The 18,454-nt window shown below is 59.0% G+C and overlaps 1 protein-coding gene across 1 annotated transcript in view; it reads right to left on the bottom strand.

The window, feature by feature from the left end:
- GAK (cyclin G associated kinase) overlaps window positions 1-18,390 on the bottom strand; it is a 48,675-nt gene extending 30,285 nt beyond the window's left edge. Inside the window, 7 exon segments of the mRNA XM_052641844.1 lie at window positions 633-758; window positions 3,369-3,493; window positions 3,496-3,510; window positions 5,445-5,559; window positions 6,420-6,479; window positions 7,155-7,216; window positions 18,232-18,390. Of these exon segments, the coding sequence (XP_052497804.1) occupies window positions 633-758; window positions 3,369-3,493; window positions 3,496-3,510; window positions 5,445-5,559; window positions 6,420-6,479; window positions 7,155-7,216; window positions 18,232-18,376 (648 nt within the window). The 5' untranslated portion in view covers window positions 18,377-18,390.
- Between the last annotated feature and the right edge of the window lie 64 nt (window positions 18,391-18,454).

Here is an 18,454-nt window from a genome sequence, read left to right as displayed (position 1 = left end):
CCGGGAACCACCGAGAGCGGAGGGTGCGTGGCGGGCGGGGGTCGCAAGGCTTCAGGAGGCGCTCCAGGCGCCAGGACCTGGAGCCCCAGGGTGCGCTGCAGACCAGTCCCCGGGCTCACTGCCCACCTGCAGGCAGAGGACGCGTCCACAGCCCTGAGACACACGTGGTGGCCCTGCCTGCTCGTCTTGCGCCGCCCTCTCTGCCGGGGCAGGCTCCGGGGCCGCGTCTGCGCGCTCGTGCACCCAGCACAGGAGCGCGGCGTGAGTGCACAGACGGCCGCCCCGCCCGGGGGTGTCTGTGCCCACTCAGCAGCACCTGCTGTTCACACGGGCTTGAACTCGCCCACCAGTCTCCCGGGGGGCTCCTGTGGTTAACTGCTGAACCACCCTGAAGGCAGGTTTTTACATGATGCTTTAAAGCGCCACGTTTGGGACGGCTAAAGTCCTGCAGAGGGACGGAGGTGACAGCTGCGCTGCGACATGGACGCATGTAGGGCCACTGGACCACATGCTAAAGACGGTCACAGTGGGAACTCTTACGGTGCGCGCTTTGCTACATCAAGGCACAGGCAAGGGAAGAGCCAGCCGGGGCAGGCACGGTCGGCGGCGGGGGTCCCGGCTGCCGCACTCACCTCCTCCTCCACCAGGGCCCGGCGCTGGGCGCTCCAGCTGTAGTCTGGGTAGTGCGAGATGGTCGTGGCACTGCCAAAGTCGCACAGCTTGATGGTCCCCTGGTTACTAAGCAGTAAGTTTTCAACCTGCAAAGTTTCAGGAGACGGTCTGTGAGGCCGGGCTGCAGGCTGCGCTGTGGACAGCAGGGAGCCGGGCAGGCAGGGGCCCAAAGGGCAGACCAGCCGGAGGGTCTTCTGGGCAAAGGGGACACTCCCTTCTGACCAAAATCGCTGTGTGTACCTTGACATGGGACATTCAAATAAACAAACAAAATCCACCACAAATCAAAGATAACCTGAGTAATGTAGAATGTATACAGTAAGAACCCTTAGGAAACGTAAAAGATGAAAAAAATTAACATACCATTTAAAAGTCACCAAACACATTAATAACTGGAAGAAACCCAACAAAAGATACAGAGAAGACCTCTTATTCAGAAACTGTAAACAAATGAGACCTTAAATCCTCATCAAACAGGGACCTGGACTCTCCTCTCAACAGGAGGGCACAGACCTGCCCGCAGCTTGGGAGCCGGGCCCCCCGCCAGCCCACACTCGCCACGGGGGCTCTGCTCCACCGTCTGGGAAGAGTCAGGAGACCAGCACTCCATGACCCAGGTCGGGGGCACCCTTACCAACCCAGCGGCCAGGACGTCTCCAGCCTGTCAGCCCCTCTCTCGGAGGGGGAGTCACGGCAACTCCAACCAGATGCCGACACCCTGAGCCGAACAATCACAGGCCAGCCGTGCTTCCCTGTGCTCCTCACACAGACAGGTCTGTGCCGGCCCCATGTCCCTGAGTTGGCAGGCACCTTTCCCCAGCAGCATCTGCTCACTTTGTGTCTGTCTCCGTGTCCCATTCGATAACCCTTGAAACGCTTCAGGTGTTTCGTCATTAGCGTATGTTATTGCATCTGTGTCAGTGGCCTTTGACGTTACTATGAGACCCGCTGAAGGGCTCCAATGACACTCAGCATTTTCAGCAATCAAGTATTTTTAATTGAAAGGATGAACACTGTCTTTTGGGCATAATGCGCTTCACGTTAACAGACCCCAGAGCAGTATGAATGTAACTAGGAGGCGCTGGGAACCAGGGTGCCTGCACGGCTCCAGACACCAAGAGCTGACAAGAGTCACACGGTCCAGGGGACACGCTCTGGTACAGAGGCTGGGGAGCAGCAAGGTCGGGCGCTGAAGACCCCTCACGAGGAGCCAAGACAACTCACGCCAAACAGAAGGGACGCCCGAGGGAGTGAGAGAGCAGCCACAGGAGTACAGTCTGCCTGCCAGCACTGACACAGGGCTGCCCCCCAGGACACCGGGTCCCAAGGGCAGGGTGAGGCAGACAAACCCCGCACCAGGAGGAGAGGCCAGCCGAACACACACACACCACCAGGGGCCGGCCACGCGCAGGCACTGGGGCCACCGCGGAGACAGCCTCCGGCACCCAGGGGCGAGGGTGTCCTGGGACAGGGGCCACCACGGTGTGGCGAGGGGGGGCGCGGAGGGCCAGGCCCAGCACCCAGGCCCTGCTCATCGAGGACTCCCGAGATGCAACAGTCTGAAATTATGACGCCGAGCATACAGGCTGTGAGGCTCCACTCGCACGATGCCCGGTGGGACACCAGGAAACCCACACTGAAAGGGACGCGCACTGGGCCTGGCACTCACGTCCGGGGTTCCCGGGCCCTTCCTGCCACTCCACGGAGCACCACTCCAAGGCCCCCGTGCACAGACCACAGGGAGCTCTCGAGGGGCCCCACACGGTGCCAGCAGCCGTGGACCCGGCACACAGGCGCTGAGCAGTCCGCCCCGGCCAAGATGTCACCCTCCAAGCGTTCCACCTTCCTGAGCCAGAGAGGAGCCCGCCGCTTCCCGAGGGCGGTGCTGTTCCCAAGGCTCAATGCCCCCAGAGGGAACAGGAGAGCTGGCCACAGGCCAACGTGCAGGGAGCAAAGGGAGGCTCCTGGCAGGAAGCGGCATCTGGGGCCTGCTTTCAGCAAGTGAGGCGGCGGAGGGCAGAGGGGCCTGCCGCCACCCTGAGCCGCGGTGAGAGTCGGGGCCCTGGCTCCGCGGACGCCGGATTGCTGTTAGAGTGAAGCCACGGACCACGGAGAACAGCTGTAGCATGTGCCACTGAGAAACCACTGTTCTGAGAATGTACAAAAACCAACCAATAAGCAACAGCAGAGAGGCAGGAGACACCCAGGTAACTGAAGAGTGAGGACTCTGACCGGACAGACGCAGCAAACACACACGTTAAACCAGAAAACACACAGTCGTGACCACCAAGCCCCTCCCCCGCCGGCACCATGAGGAGAAGGGCAGCCTCCTTGTGCATGTGGGCGCGTGGCAACCCCGCGGGAAGCGCTCCCGCCCGGCGCCCAGCAGCAGGCGGGCAGCACGCCTGCCCAGAGCAGCCCAGGGGCGCCGCCTCCTCTCGGCTCCACGCAGGGGTCCGTGCCCGCGACCGCCCACACCCTCGCCCGCAGGTGCCAGCACCCAGCTGGGGCCTGCAGGGGAGAGCCTGGGCGCAGGAGGGCTGCCAGGCAGCGGGGCGCAGGCCCGGCCCCACCTTTGAGGTCCCTGTGGATGACGGGGGCGGGGCGCGGCGGGCGGGGCGCGGCGCGGCGGGCGGGGCGGGGCGGGGCGGGGCGGGGCGCGCCGGGCGCAGCGGCTTCGGCGGGCGGGGCCCCACCTTGAGGTCCCTGTGGATGATGGGCGGCTTCTGTCTGTGCAGGTGCTGCACCGCCCTGCACGTCTGGTAGAAAATCTTCAGGACGGTGTCACACGAGAGCGGACCTTTCGATTCAACTTTTTTAAAAATTCCACCAGCTGCCCTAAAAGAGAATCAAACTCACATCACCAGGGAATTGCCGAAGCGAGTGCCCAGGCCTGCTGCCCTCCCGCACCCACCATGGTGCGGCCCTGCCCTCCAGCCAGCACCCGGTTGGGGCTACAGAGCCCTGGAGGGGAAGTCGGCCCCGCAGCAGCAGAGGCCTCCGACCCCGGAGCCTTCCTGACGCAGCAGCTGCAGGGACCACGACCCCGAACGTGCACATCCCGGCAGACACCTCTGGAGAGACGACCGCTGAGAGTCCTTAGGTAACAGCGGTCCTCGGCTGTTCACCTGAGATCTCAGTGGCTACGCCCTCCATGCGGCACAGAAAGGGTGGCCAGGCTCTGGGCCCCCACCCCAGGCTGCCCCCCAAGGGGTCCCCGCCTTGAGGCACTCCTTCCTGTCTCTGGCACAGGGACCTGAGTCCTGCTGGAACTGGCTGGAGCCCGGGGCCACTGGCCCTCCCCACCAGGGCTCCCTCCACAACCGTGTGCTGTCTCTGCTTGGCCAGCTTCCCAGGACCCACGACTCACCTGTCTTGGTACCCCAACCCTGCTCTTGCCCTGGACGTCCCAAAGCCTCTTCCGAGAGCCCAGCCTGCACACCCTCGTCCAGGGCCCCAGGCTGCCTCCGCTCCCGGAGATGAGCTCCGCACGTTATGGGACCCCCCGGCCCCACTCGACGTGCAACCAAAGAGCAGTGCCACTCAGCCACAAGGCCCCGTGACCAGCACTCTCCCCGCCCCCTGCGACCCCGGCCCCGCCCCCAGGACGCCTCCCAGGGGCGCATGTGAACGTGAGGGGCGCGGACGCAGCAGGCTTGCAGGCAGCAGCCTGCTTCATAAGCTCACACGTGATGCTGTCTTCAGTGAGCAGGCACCTCTTTCTTGCAGGTGAAAGACAGTGATGCCAACCACCAGCTAAGTGAAGAGCCAAGCGCCCGACCTGAGCTGAGCACCCATATCGCATTGTGAGCACCCAGGAGAGGCGCCCGCAGCACGGTAAGCGCCGGACAGGATCCCACACACCAGTCCCCACAGGAGCCCAGGTGCCCACGCTGCTGGGACAAAAGCACCCTGCACCCCGGGTCCTGGGCTCTCCACCTGGGATGGGGTCCCGGTCCCCTCCACTCAGGGTGGGGATCCTGTCCTCCTGGCTGTGGTCCCTGGTACACCCCCCACCCCCAGCAACCGCCACACAACTCATTTCTGCTCTTCTTCGCAGAAAGACGCCTGCACTCACAGCCCCTGCCCTCTTCCTGGTTCACTCCTCTGGGGGCCATGACCCCTCGGGCTGCTTTCTTCCCTCCCTTCCGGGGAGCCCCCTGCCTTAGTCTCCCCGCTCTCCCCTGGCCTCGCGACAGCCCCACGCACTGCCGGTGACAGATGGACAAGCAGGGCGTCTGGGGGCCCCTGCCCGAGCTCCAGGCCCTCTGGCCAGTCCTCTACGCCTGCCGGGCCTCAGATGTGCTGCCCAGCTCCAAGAGCTGTCTTGCCCACACGGGCCCAGCACAGGGCAGAGGTTCAGTGCGGGATGAGAGGAGCCAGACCTTCCAGGCGGGGACCCTGGTTCTGCCGCCGACAGAAGCCTCACCTCTCCTGGGGCGCCCCCTGCCCACCCACTCTGCCCCAAGAAGCCGTGAGAAAGCACCGCCTCCCCGCTGCTGTCAGTGGACACAAGTCTTCCTCTCAGAGCACAGCAAGCGCCACCGCCTTGGGCTGGTGAGGGCGCAGCTCTGCGGCCCCGCCCACCCCGCCCACTTCTGGCCACAGCTCTGCTCTCAGCCGGGCACGGGGGTGAGGGGGTGGATGCAGCCACTCCAAGAGCTCCCGCCAGACAGGGCGCCGCTCTCTCCCTGGAGACCACCGTGTCTCCGGAGAGGAGACCCCCGGAGCCGTTCCGCCTGCTGGGTGGTGCCGAGCCGCGGGCACCTCACCTCTGCAGAGCTCCATGAGCAGCAGGAACTCCGCCTGCCCAGTGTCCGACTCCTCTTTCCCTATCGATGCTGCAGAACAAAACTGGACAATATTTGGGTGGCCTGAAAGTTTTTTCTGCACGTGTCTTGTTAAAGGAGAATATAAGTCTGCATGTTTAAAAACAAATATATACAGGACATTAAGACACTGAAGTCAGAACACCAACTCCAACTAAGGACAATCTGAGCGCATGACCACAAAAACAGTGCGGGGAGCAGGTGGGAGGCAGCCAGGAGGACAGGAAGGCACGGGCACAAGGCGAGGGAAGGCGCTGCAGGACCCCCTGCCCCCCCGCCGGCCACACACCTGGCCAGGGGCTGGGTGGGGTAGCAGGCGAGGCTGAAGGAGGCCCCAGGAAGCCCAGCGCAGTGAGGACCCTCAGGCCTGGGGCCGGCAGGCTCACAGTGGACAGAGCTTCGAGATGAAGGGGAACAGATCCCAAAAGCAAAGGGCGAGACTCCAGCTCCAGGGGGACGTGTGTGGGAGTGGAGAGCCAGCCAGACAAGCCTGCCAATCCAGGCGCCACGCACAGACACCCAGGGCCCTGCCCTCCGGGAAGGGTGAAGGCACCAAGGGGCTGCTCAGAGAGCAACACGGAGCCCAGGGCGCCAGGGCTGGCAGGGAGCTGAGGGACTTGGGCACCGCATCAGGTCACTGGGCAAGCGGCAGGGCGGAGGCAGGGAGCTGCCCACCCCTGGCTTGAGGCCTCTTGGCAGGAACGATGCTGTTTTTCCCAACGCTATGAATCTCTTACCATTACTCTGAGAGTAAAGAACAAGGAAGAAAACTCCTTCCTACTAGACACGGGCTACGGGCAAGTCCAATGAAGCACACACAGAGAGGCGTCACGGGGCAGCCGGCAGCCGAGGGCAGCACAGCGGGCGGCGGGCCTCCCCACGGGCCTGCGCTCGGGCTCAGCCCCTGGAAAAGGATACCATGAAACACACTTCCTGAATGATGGCTCTGTTCTTCTCCTCTTCATTGGACAGCAGTCTCTGCAGCGGGAAATAACGGATGAGGGAAGGTTAAGGGCCTTATCGGGCTGCTCTCACTGAGCACACGCAGTACCTCTTAAGGCTGCCCCCGCCTGACTGCGTGTTAACATCTGACCCACAGAGAAACCTGCCCGGTTAAAGGGCCTCAGAAACGGTTCTCTGTGATCCAAGGATGTAAGGAAAACTAAAAACAGGAGGCTTCTCACCCAACAGGCTGGAGGAAAATGAGAGACATGGGTCTACTTCTGGGCCCCAGAGCCCAAGTGCGCGCCCCAGCCCAGCCACACCCCAAGACGGCCACTGCCCCTGCGGCCAAGCAGGCCCCCTGAGCCTCGGGACAGACCTCGAGGCACAGCCAGCAGCCCGCCCGAGAGCCCGGCTCACAGGCACGCTGTGCGCGCGCGACTTTACACCACTGGCTTTTGAACGCCTGGTGTTCCTGGAACCCTTACTTTGGCAGTTCTGATTCCCCTCCCTGGCCGCCCCAAAGCTGAAACCCACAGCTTTCAAGTCCTCTAAGACTGCAGAAGAATCAACTGTAACAAGTAGACACAGACTGTAAAAAAGGGACATAAACCACAGGGGCGGGGACAAGCCTCCACAGACAGTGTCACTTAAGAGACTTCCTTCCTTTGAAACACAGGGAAACCCACGAAACCTCAGTCCCTCTATTACCTTCAATGCATACTCTCTGCCACTTCCCAGATCTTGAGCTTCATACACAAATGCAAACCCTCCTAAAAACGAGAAAAATATGTATCAGTTTTATTTAACATCTAGCTTCAAAAATACCTTGACTGAGAAAGGTACAAACTGGACTGTGGCCAGGAGTCTGTGTTCCGCCATGACAGTAACCCTGGTTCACGTGACCGCCTTCCACACACCCTGTTCACAGGCAGAGACCAGGGCAGGAAAATCAACACAATCAACGCCAGTTCTCTGGAAACAAGTGACTCGTACCACACACAAACGTGGATGACAGAATTCCTGACAGATCGTTAATTCTACGGAAAACAAAATGTTCGCAAATCAAACCCAACAATTATAAAAAGGCTAATACATCACAACTAAGTAAAGCTGGTTTAATCAATGTAATTCGATTATTTTTAGTTTGACTTCTTAGCCTTTCCTAGCTTCCTACGGTGGAAAATTTCACTATGAAAGGTAAAACTCTCAGCAAACGGGAACAGAAGGACAGTTGCCCAGCCTGATGAAGGCATCTCTGGAAGCCCCTCCACGAACACCACACTCGGGGGACGCCTGACGCTTCCCTCTAAGACCAGGGCAAGGCAGGCATCAGGCCTGTTCTCACCACTGCCGTTCAGCAGCACGCTGGAAGCGCTGGCCAGCGCAATCAGGCAAGAAAAGAAATAAAAGGCACCCAGACTGAAAGGAGACAACAAGCAACAGGCCCGTCTATGTAGACAAGCCGGTGCCCACTCCTGCGAGCTGCTACCAGCAGTAAACGAGTTCAGGAAGGCTGTGGGATGTGAGAGCAACATGCAGAGAATCAGCCATCTTGACAAACCCCACATCAGGCAAGCAGCGTGACCCATAAACGGAAAGCATGATAAATGACTCCATTAAAGATGGTTTTGACTGGTTTTTGGAAACACTGCTGAGAGCTTGAAAAGACAAGTCCCTAACTGTACCTCGCAAATCACACATCTGGCAAAGGACCTCTATCCAGAAAATATACAGAAAATCCAAAGTTCAGTTCAACAACATTTTAAGGGGCAAAATATACAAAAAGACACTCAACCAAGATAAACAGATGGCAAGTAACCACAAGAAAAAATGTCATTCCAGGGATACGCATATTTAAACGACAAGGATACTACTGTACACCTATTAGAACATCTAAAAATTTTAAAACCGACCTACCAAATATTGACTGAGGTGTGGAGCAACTGCACGCTTATACACTGCCCACAGGAATTCAGAATGGTCTCATCATTCTGGAAGACAGTTTGGAGAGTTCTTCAAAAGCTAAACACACACCAACTCCAGGAAAAATAAGGGCACGCGTCCTCACAAAGACTCGTACACGCATGCTCATAGCAGCCCCAGCGGGAACAAGCGGTGTCCGTCAGGGGCGAGCGGGTGGAGCGGCCGTCCTCACGCGGCCGGACGCGCTGCCGCCCACATGCAGCAGCAGGGGCGGCGGCAGCCCGCTGAGGAGCGGCCGGCGGGAGAGGAGCGCGCATGCGGCTCCAGCCACGGGAGGCCGAGGGGCCAGAGCACCCGCAGCAACAGAGAGCAGGTGAGCCCGGGGGCAAGCAGGAAACCGCCGGGGCGACGGCTTCGTTCACCACCTCCACAGCGACAGCTGCAGACACACACACACACACTTTTACACACACACGTAAACACACAGGTGGCGCATACTTACAGTGGTTCCACATATATGCAGTCACTGTCACTTTTATTTCAACATAGCTGTTAAAACGTTACATGAGTCCACATAAAACCAGATGAGAAGAAACAAATGAAAATGCAGAAAACAGAAACAGAAGACAGACGGCTCCACTGGCGAATTCAGAGCAACATGTGCATGAGGGGAGGACAGCCGCCTCACACGGAGCCTGTGCCGAGAGGGGAGGGCAGTTCCCAGAGTCTTTTTTGAGGCAGAGAAAACAATGGGCACACGATTACGGATCAGAATCATTCATTAACACAGGAATCAGAAACCAGGAGACACCAGGAGTGATTCTGGCAGTGCGCAGTAAGGGCAGCACGTCACGGCCACCCAGGAATGCACGGCTCACAGTCACCGGGAACCACTGTGGACAGGAGGGTGGGTCACCTCGACAGACACTGAGAAAGCTGCTGCCCACGGGCAAAGCCCTGTCGTGATCCTTCAAAACAGCAAAATTTTAAAGTGGTCATCAAACTAGGAACTGAAGCAGAAACTTCTTCAATCTAAGAAATGGCAACCATGAAAAACTAACAGCTAACTCAAGACTTAAAGGTCCTCTCAGATCAAGAACAAGCAAGGATTTCTGCTGCTCTCAGAACTGCAATGCAACAGTGCATCAGCGAGCCCAACAGTGCAGGAACGCTGGGAGGACACAGAGCTGGGAGGACACAGAGCGGAAGCACTAACGCTGCCTTCACCTGCAGACGGAGAGGCCACGCAGCAGCACTCCTAAGGGCTCCACCAGAAACGTCCAGGACAGAAGGGCAGCCTCCGCGGGGCTAGCGGATCCTCGGGGCCGCCCACCGCGCCTCCTCAGCCAGCAGGCCCACGACTGCCCGGGGCCACGGCCTGGCCACAGCCCTGCAGGGCCTGGCCCGACGGCCCTCGCCTCGCTCCTGACTCGCCCCCACGCCCCGACCCCGCTCCTCCTCCCCAGCATTCTCTGACACCTGACTCTATCTGCACGCTTGTTCACTGTCTCTCCCACTAGGCCATGAGCGCGAAGCAGAAAACACCGTCCGAGCTGTCCGCACTTCCGTCACAGGCACCCAGGACGGTGTCTGGCACGGCGGGAACCAGAATGGTGTGCTGAGCTAACCAGCAGGTCACAACGACAAACTCTTCAGAGATGAAAGCACAGTCACTTACATCTGACACCCACAGCAAGATCACGCGCTGTCTGAACACAGCACAGGCAGAGGAAGCGCAAAGGTGAGCAGGAAGGACGCGCCCTAGCTCACAGCGGGGGCTGCCTCCAGAGAGACGCCGAGAAGCAGCGGGGGCAGCGGGCCAGCGGAACCTTCACAGCGTCTGCGGTGCTCCACGGTCAGGAAAAGCTCGGGAACCAAAGATGACCTTTTTAAAGTTGGCGGTGGTTTAGTTAAGTCGTGTCCGACTCTTTGAACCCTATAAGCTGTAGCCCACTAGGGTCCTCTGTCCATGGGATTCTCCAGGCAAGAATACTGGAGTGGGTTGCCATTTCCTTCTCCAGGGGATCTTTCCCACCGAGGAATCGAACCCCGGTCTCCCGCATTGCAGGCAGATTCTTTATCAACTGAGGTACGAGGGAATCCATTTTCAAAGTTCAGTTCAGTTCAGTTCAGTCGCTCAGTCGTGTCCGACTCTTTGCGACCCCATGAATCGCAGCACGCCAGGCCTCCCTGTCCATCACCAACTCCCGGAGTTCACTCAGACTCACGTCCATCGAGTCCGTGATGCCATCCAGCCATCTCATCCTCGGTTGTCCCCTTCTCCTCCTGCCCCCAATCCCTCCCAGCATCAGAGTCTTTTCCAGTGAGTCAACTCTTGGCATGAGGTGGCCAAAGTACTGGAGCTTCAGCTTCAGCATCATTCCTTCCAAAGAAATCCCAGGGCTGATCTCCTTTAGGATGGACTGGTTGGATCTCCTTGCAGTCCAAGGGACTCTCAAGAGTCTTCTCCAACACCACAGTGCAAACGCATCAATTCTTTGGCGCTCAGCCTTCTTCACAGTCCAACTCTCACATCCATACATGACCACTGGAAAAACCATCGCCTTGACTAGACGGACCTTAGTCGGCAAAGTAATGTCTCTGCTTCTGAATATGCTATCTAGGTTGGTCATAACTTTTCTTCCAAAGAGTAAGCGTCTTTTAATTTCATGGCTGCAGCCACCATCTGCAGTGATTTTGGAGCCCCAAAAATAAAGTGTGACACTGTTTCCACTGTTTCCCCATCTATTTCCCATGAAGTGATGGGACCGGATGACATGATCTTCGTTTTCTGAATGTTGACTTTAAGCCAACTTTTTCCGCTCTCCCCTTTCACTTTCATCTGGAGAGCAAGGACAAAAGTGTCTGTTCTGTTGTTACTCTTTCTACTTTTCTGCATTTAAAAAATTTTTCCTAACCAAAAAACAATCTCGAATTTCGTATAGCTGCAGTAACGCAGACTGTGGTGCTGGTGGGCGGGCAGACTGTGCATCAACGGAGCAAAAGAGAAAAGCGCTGGAAACAGAACCACACAACCACCCAAGTTGCAAAAGCAGCTTCAGAAGGATGGTGTTTTCAACTGGAAAATACTTCAGGCAAAAGAAAGAACTTCAGCCTAAACCTTACACGGTAACTCAGAGCATACAAGTGTCAAACCACAAGACGGCACAGGAGAGAATCCTGGCGACGCACAGCTCAGCGAAGTTTTCAGACCAGGCAGCGACAGCAGGATTCAGGAACAGAAAGCGACAGGATAGACTCCATCAAAGTTAGAGCCTTGGATCCACAACAGACCCTGTTCAGAGACCTGAACAGACCCTGTTCTCAGCAGCCTGAGAGGAACCACCTGGCTGCCACCCTGGACCGAGGACTCGAGGAGCGCTCACAATGCAACGGTGAGAGATGACTGGAAGAGAGGCAGAGGACACAGAGGCGCCCCCCGTGAGGGCGGGCGGGCGGGCATGAGCCGAGCAGGAGCGTTTAGGGGAACGCAGACCAGAGCCTCAACGAGGCATCACACACCTGCCAGAGTGACCACCAGACGCAGCACAAAACGCTGGCAGGGACACAGAGAATCTGACCCCTTTCGGCAGCAGACTCAACTGTGTCCCCCAGAAGTCACAAGCTGAAGCCCTAACCCCAACGGGGCTGGATCTGGAGACAGGGTGTGCGGGTGACGTTCAGTGAGGTCAGAAGGTGGGGCCCGGATGAAACAGGACTGGGGTCCTCAGAGTAAAGGGAGCGAGAACAGCCAAGGGGAGAGAGCTCCTAGGCGCCCACCCGCTCCCTGACCTCAGGCTGCAGCCTGCGGCTGGCGCAGCAGCCGAGCACGAGCAGGAGCCCCTCCGCCGACGGGCGAGCGCAGCCAGCATGGAGCTCTACAGACAGGCGGGCAGCTCTCTAAAAACACGGTGCCAACTGCTGCGTGACCAGCACCTGCGCACTTATTCCAGAAAGATGAACACAGCCATACAATGACCTGCACGTGGGTGCTTACAGCAGCTTTATTTCAGACAATCAAAAAACCTGCAAACAACCCAGATGTCCTTCAGTGGGTGAAAAGTGGAGCAAACTAGGGTGTCTCCACACCATGGACTGCTCTGCCGAGACAAAAGAAAGTTAGGGCACAGCCATGTGGATGGTCCCCAGAGAATCATGCGGGGTGAGAGAAGCCAATTCTGAGCGGTTCCACGGGACCCCATTCACACAGAATTCTTCAGAGCACAAAGGACGGGGGGGCAGGCTGCTGCTCTCTGGGGGTGCACAGGGATCCCCATGGGGATGGACACTGCGAATCCCGCCTGTAGCCACGGTCTTTCTAGACACCGGCACCAGGCAGTGCGCCCAGGCCTGTCTGCGTCTCCTCTCCCGGCTCCACGCAAGCCTGCAGCGACCTCAGGGGAAAAGTGTCTAAAAAACAGGGGCGCCAGCACGTAAGACACAGAGAGGGGTGCCGGCTGGGTATGTTCTGGACGGAGCACAAGCTGGAATCAAGATTGCCGGGAGAAGTATCAATCACCTCAGATATGCAGATGACACCACCCTTATGGCAGAAAGTGAAGAGGAGCTAAAAAGCCTCTTGATGAAGGTGAAAGAGGAGAGTGAAAAGCCTGGCTTAAAGCTCAACATTCAGAAAACGAAGATCATGGCATCTGGTCCCACCCCTTCATGGCAAATAAATGGGGAAACAGTGGAAACCGTGAAAGACTACTTTTTGGGCTCCAAAATCACTGCAGTTGCTGACTACAGCCATGAAATTAAAAGACGCTTCCTCTTTGGGAAAAAAGCTATGACCAACCTAGACAGCATATTAAAAAACAGAGACATTACTTTGCTGACCAAGGTTCATCTAGTCAAAGCGATGGTTTTTCCAGTGGTCATGCATGGATGTGAGAGTTGGACTGTAAAGAAAGGTAAGTGCTGAAGAATTGATGCTTTTGAACTGTGGTGCTGGAGAAGACCCTTCAGAGTCCCTTGGACTGCAAGGAGTTCCAACAAGTCAATCCTGAAGATCAGTCCTGAATAGTCACTGGAAGGACTGATGCTGAGCTTAAGCTCCAACACTCTGGCCACCTGATGTGAAGAACTGCCTAACTAGAAAAGACCCTGATGCTGGGAAAGATGGAAGGTAGGAAGAGAAGGGGACGACAGAGGATGAGATGGCTGGATGGCATCACCGACTCAACAGACATGAGTCTGAGTAAGCTCCAGGAGTTGGTGATGGACAGGGAGGCCTGGCGTGCTGCAGTCCATGGGGTCACAAAGAGTTGGATACGACTGAGCGACTGAACTGATATTCTGGAATCAGCAAACGGCTCACCTTCTCTTCCCCACACATGTGTGTCTCTGTGTGTGTGTGTTCTATAAAAACCGGACTTGGATCCACAACAGATACTCCCAGGTTTATCCGTGAGTAGTCATGAAATTCTCATTATACCACAGTTAGAAAAGAATACTCCCACAACCCCTGCCCCCCCAAAAAAGTGCAAAAAAAGGTTTTAAGAAACGCTTTACACACAAAAAAAGATACACAAGTGGCTAATTAACGGGTGAAAAATGTTCACCACAGGGCGCTGGAGAAGATGCAGACTCAGCCGCTGCGCGCCCTGGAGCACGGGAACCATCGGGACAGGCAGGCGCTGGGGAGGCCATGGGGCAGGAGGCGGCAAAGCCCCCGCAGAGAGCGTCTGGCTGTTTCAAGCAAAGTCGACCCTCTGTCCGGCTAGAAGCCCACAGTCCACTCCCGGGCATCTCGCCTGAGAGAAAGGAGGACACGTGCTCGCGCGCACACGGTGTACACCCCCTCACGAGTTTTATTCACAGGAGCCCCAGGCGGGAAGACACACCAAGGCCCACAGCAGGAGAAGGGCCCAAGCTCCAGGCTCGCGAGGCCACCTGAGCGCACCCAGCCGCCACGGCCCAGGCCCAGAGGCCGCAGCCACCCGCACCGCCCGCTCTGTGGGGGCCGCCGGCTTCCTCCATCCACTGGAGCCTCAGGCTCCCCTGCCGCTGGGCATCCTGCCGCCTACACCAACTGTCTTGCTGTATCTCGCTGTTCACTGAACCCAGGACAGGCGAGGTGCGAGCAGGGAAGCTGGAAGAGAAGTCCAGGAGCGGCAGGAACAGGACGCACATTCGCTCTCTCCAGGCTGCCCCAGTGCAGACCAAGGGCTCCTCAGGCAGGGCTTGCACGCGCCTATAGACCAGAAGTGACCCGTGGCCGAATGGGCACAGCATGGCGCGTGTATCGTTGCGGCGTGAGCACCTCTGTACCTGATCCCGGCTGCTGTATAACCATATGTTTACAAAACGTGGGGCGAGAGGCTGACCCCACCATCCTGGCTAAGTTGCTCTTTCCCTACACCAGCTAAAATGAGGAGGCTGGGGGCGGCTCGAGTCCGGCAGGGCCTCCATGGCGGCAGGTGGCCATCCCTCCCACAGCGCAGGGTCACAGACAGGAGCCAGGGGAGGTGGGGCCCGCTGGCAGGACAGCAAGCCCCAGGCCGGGTGGCACCGCAGCATGGGAAGCAGGTCAGGTGACCTTGACACGCTTTCTCAGCACTGCTGCTGAGAAGCACACTCTTCCATGGTGTGGAATTCCAGGAGCCCCACTACACACACGCTCATCACCCTCCTTCAGGGACAGGCACACTCACGCAGACAGGGCCCTGGAGGGGAGCAGGCCCAGACAGCAGGAGGAGGAGCGCGCGTCCCCGCGGAGTCCCACCCAGGGTGACCTCCCCGGGCCCCCAGGCGCCCGCACACGCGTGCTGGGGACGGACCGCAGGCCTCGCAGCGCGGCGGCCTCTGCACTGGGCTCCCAGCCAGCCCCCAGGAACCCCACGCCAGCAGCTGCTTTTACAAGGATTCCCTCTGGACACCACTTCCGGCAGGACACACCTGAGACGGACCCATGCCTTCCATCGGACCAAAGCCTCTCGTGGGCTCCCGCCCAACTCCACCGGCACCCCTGGTGGCCTGGCGAGCTCCCAACAGCCCTGAGCTCAGCACCACCATGACCACCCCCACGCAGCCAGGACCCCACAAGTGCTGCTGTGGGGTCACTACTGTTCTATGCTGGGCACTATTGCCACGATTAAAGGCTGACCTTAAAGCCACCAGCATGCCAGGGGTGGCGCCAGCTAAGAGGGACACGAGACGGGGGCCACTGTGTCCTGAGGGCCACAAGAGGCCACCTGAGCCCACAGCCCTGCGGTGGAGACCTGGCTGTGTGCTCTGCGGTGTCTAGGGAAGAAACATCCACTAGGAACCCTCCCTGGCAGAGAAGGGTCTCCGCACTCAGGCCTCCAGCTCCAGGGTCAAGGGCAAAGACAGAGGGTTGACAAGACCCCAACGCTCAAGCGAGAAGACACCAGAACTACAAGACCGGTGAGCCGTGGGGCTCAGGGCTCACCCACGCTTCCCACGTGGAAAGGGGGGTCCACAGGGGCCGCCACAGCCCAATGGCCCCCGACAAGCCCCCCAGGCGCCACGCGGCGGGGCCCTGCAGAAGAGGGCCCAGTCCTCTCCTCCATCACACCCGGCCCCGTGCCCTCCTGCAGTCAGGACAGGCCCCACGGACACCCCTCGGCCGCTCGGTGGCGCCCGACGCCCCTGCCGCCGCAGGATGCCAGTGTGTCAGTCGCTCTGTCGCGTACGACCCTTTGCGACCCCAAGGACTGCAGCTCACCAGGCTCCTCTGTCCACGGGATTCTCCAGACAGGAACGCTGGAGTGGACCGCCACTCCCTCCTCCAGGGGATCTTCCTGACCCAGGGATCTAACCTGGGTCTCCTGCACTGGGGGCAGATTCTTTACCGTCTGAGCCACCAGGGAAGCCCGTTTGTTCTTAAAAAGTGAAAATTTAGAACAAACTCTGAGAAGCTATCTAGCTCCATAGTTCTACCCAACAACCCATTTCAGGCTATAAATTGCAAAAAGTTATGAAAACCAATGCTTTCTCCCTAAATCATTTGAGAGCAAAACCTGATGAGAAACTCAGCTGGGGCAACCCTGACATTAACTGATATGGGGCTATCTGAAGACCTAGTTATACACCAGCTTACCTGGTGGCTCAGAGGGTAAAGCGTCTGCCCGCAATGCGGGAGGCCTGGGTTCGATCCCTGGGTCGAGAAGATCCCCTGGAGAAGGCAAGGGCTACCCACTCCAGTGCTCTTGCCTGGAGAATCATTCGAGAGCAAAACCTGGCGAGAAACTCAGCTGGGGCAACCCTGACATGAACTGATACGGGGCTATTTGAAGACCTAATTACCCCACAGTGAGAATACTTACTTGATTACAGGGGTATTAAATATTAGTACATTTGATGACGTGACTGTTTCCCAACTCTCAGCGGTGTATCCCAGGACCCACAGGCTACACTCTACCTTTCTAAAACCTGAGAAATTCTGCAACTGTCCACATAGATGCCCAGGAGTTTTGAGCTGCCCTTCCCCGTGTTTATAGAAGCAGCCCACGTGCTCAAGCTGCTATTTTACGTGAAGGACTTACAAAGGTTTCCTACTGGCCCAGTTCAGAAACAGCTGCACGAGCTTCGCAAGCCCTAGCCTACCACTTCAGTTTGAGGGCAGGAAATCTACGGCTCCTGACCTCCTGGGGGAACGAAGGGGCAGGTGCTGCACAGCCAGGGCGGGCACTCGCTCTCGCTGGTCTTCATCCTCGGGTCAAGCCACTGGCAGGAGCTTCCTGTCTCCCTGAGCCACCTCCCCAACCCCCTCCAGCCCCCCCTCCTCCGCCAGCCCTGCAGCTGAGCCCACTGTCTACCCACCAGGGGACCCCCTGCACTTTGCCGACCTCCAGTCATCAGAGCGCCTGTGTCTCACCTGAACTTCCACAAAGTAAAAACCACGTACTGTGCACTGTGAATTTCTTAAAGAATCAAAACACTTGCCTGGTATTTTCAGAATAAACGAACTGATGGGGTGGGGGCGGGGGGCAGGGGACACTTCTCATTACTAGATACGCTGGCCTCCACTTCGGAAAGAGCCTGAGGCTTTCTCACCCAGTCACACCCAAAATGTTTCTGACAGTGGAGAAAAAATGTGTGGTGGTGCTCTGGCCTTAGCACCACCTGAGGACTTTAGGAAGGAGGGCCCCAGAACAGTCAGCACTCCCCAGCTCAAACTGAGCACAGCTGGCAGCAAGAGTGCGAAATCAGGGGGGTACCTCAGGCTTCAGCACCGGCCCCAAAGCCACGCCTTCAGCTGCCAAGTGCCACGGCTAGGGGAATCTGCCCAGCCAGACAAAGGAGCAAAATCTGGCGCAGCCCTGCTGCGCCAACAGGGGTGAGCAACTCTGCGTGAAGTAAAGAGGGCATTCAGGAAGCCACAGAGGGCACGCGGAAGTACCAAAGACGGCCCTGCCCGGCCTGCCAAGCAAGGTCCGCAGCGGTCACACCTGTTGGCTCGTCCTGCGGAAACTCGCCTGGGGACTCAGACGCAGGTCGGGGAAAGGGACGCTCAGGGGCGAAGAGGCAGCGCGGCTAGCGGGCGCCGCACCGTGTGTCCCCGCACCTGCGGAGGCCAGGACCACGGCCACCCACGCCCGAGCTCCTGTCAGCCAGGCGGCCGGCCCTGCGTCCGCCCACCCACCGTGGCCCTCGGAGCGAGAGGGGCCACGGCTTCGCCTGCCCCCGCCGCACCGCCCGCCTGCAGACTCCAGCCTCCAGCCGCGTGGAGTCCCGCCCGCCGGGCCAGCCTCCGCCCGGGCCGGGGGGTGGCCCACACCCGCCGGCACGGCCGCCAGGGCCCGGCCTGGCCGCGAGCCTCCCTCACGGAAGTGCCCGGCCCGCGGCCGGCCTCGTGCCCCGCAGTCGCCGCCCGACCGGCCGCGGCCGCCCTCACCTTCGGCCAGGACCCGGCGCACCCGCAGCCGCAGCTCGCCCATCTCCACCGTCTGCCCCACGAAGTCCGTCTGGTCGCGGGCGGCCGCGCCCCCCAGGGAGCCCGGGCCCGCCAGGAAGTCGAGCGCGGACTGCAGCAGCGACATGGCGGCGGCCCGCGGCGGGCGCCGGCCCGAGGGCTCGGGGTCCGCGCGCGTCCGGGTCCGCTCGGCAACCGCCGCTCG

The sequence above is a fragment of the Budorcas taxicolor genome, chromosome 6 (genome assembly GCF_023091745.1).
Source record: "Budorcas taxicolor isolate Tak-1 chromosome 6, Takin1.1, whole genome shotgun sequence".
Classification (NCBI taxonomy): domain Eukaryota; kingdom Metazoa; phylum Chordata; class Mammalia; order Artiodactyla; family Bovidae; genus Budorcas; species Budorcas taxicolor.
Note: the sequence above shows the minus strand (reverse complement) of the source record. Positions and strands in the feature narration are given on the sequence as shown.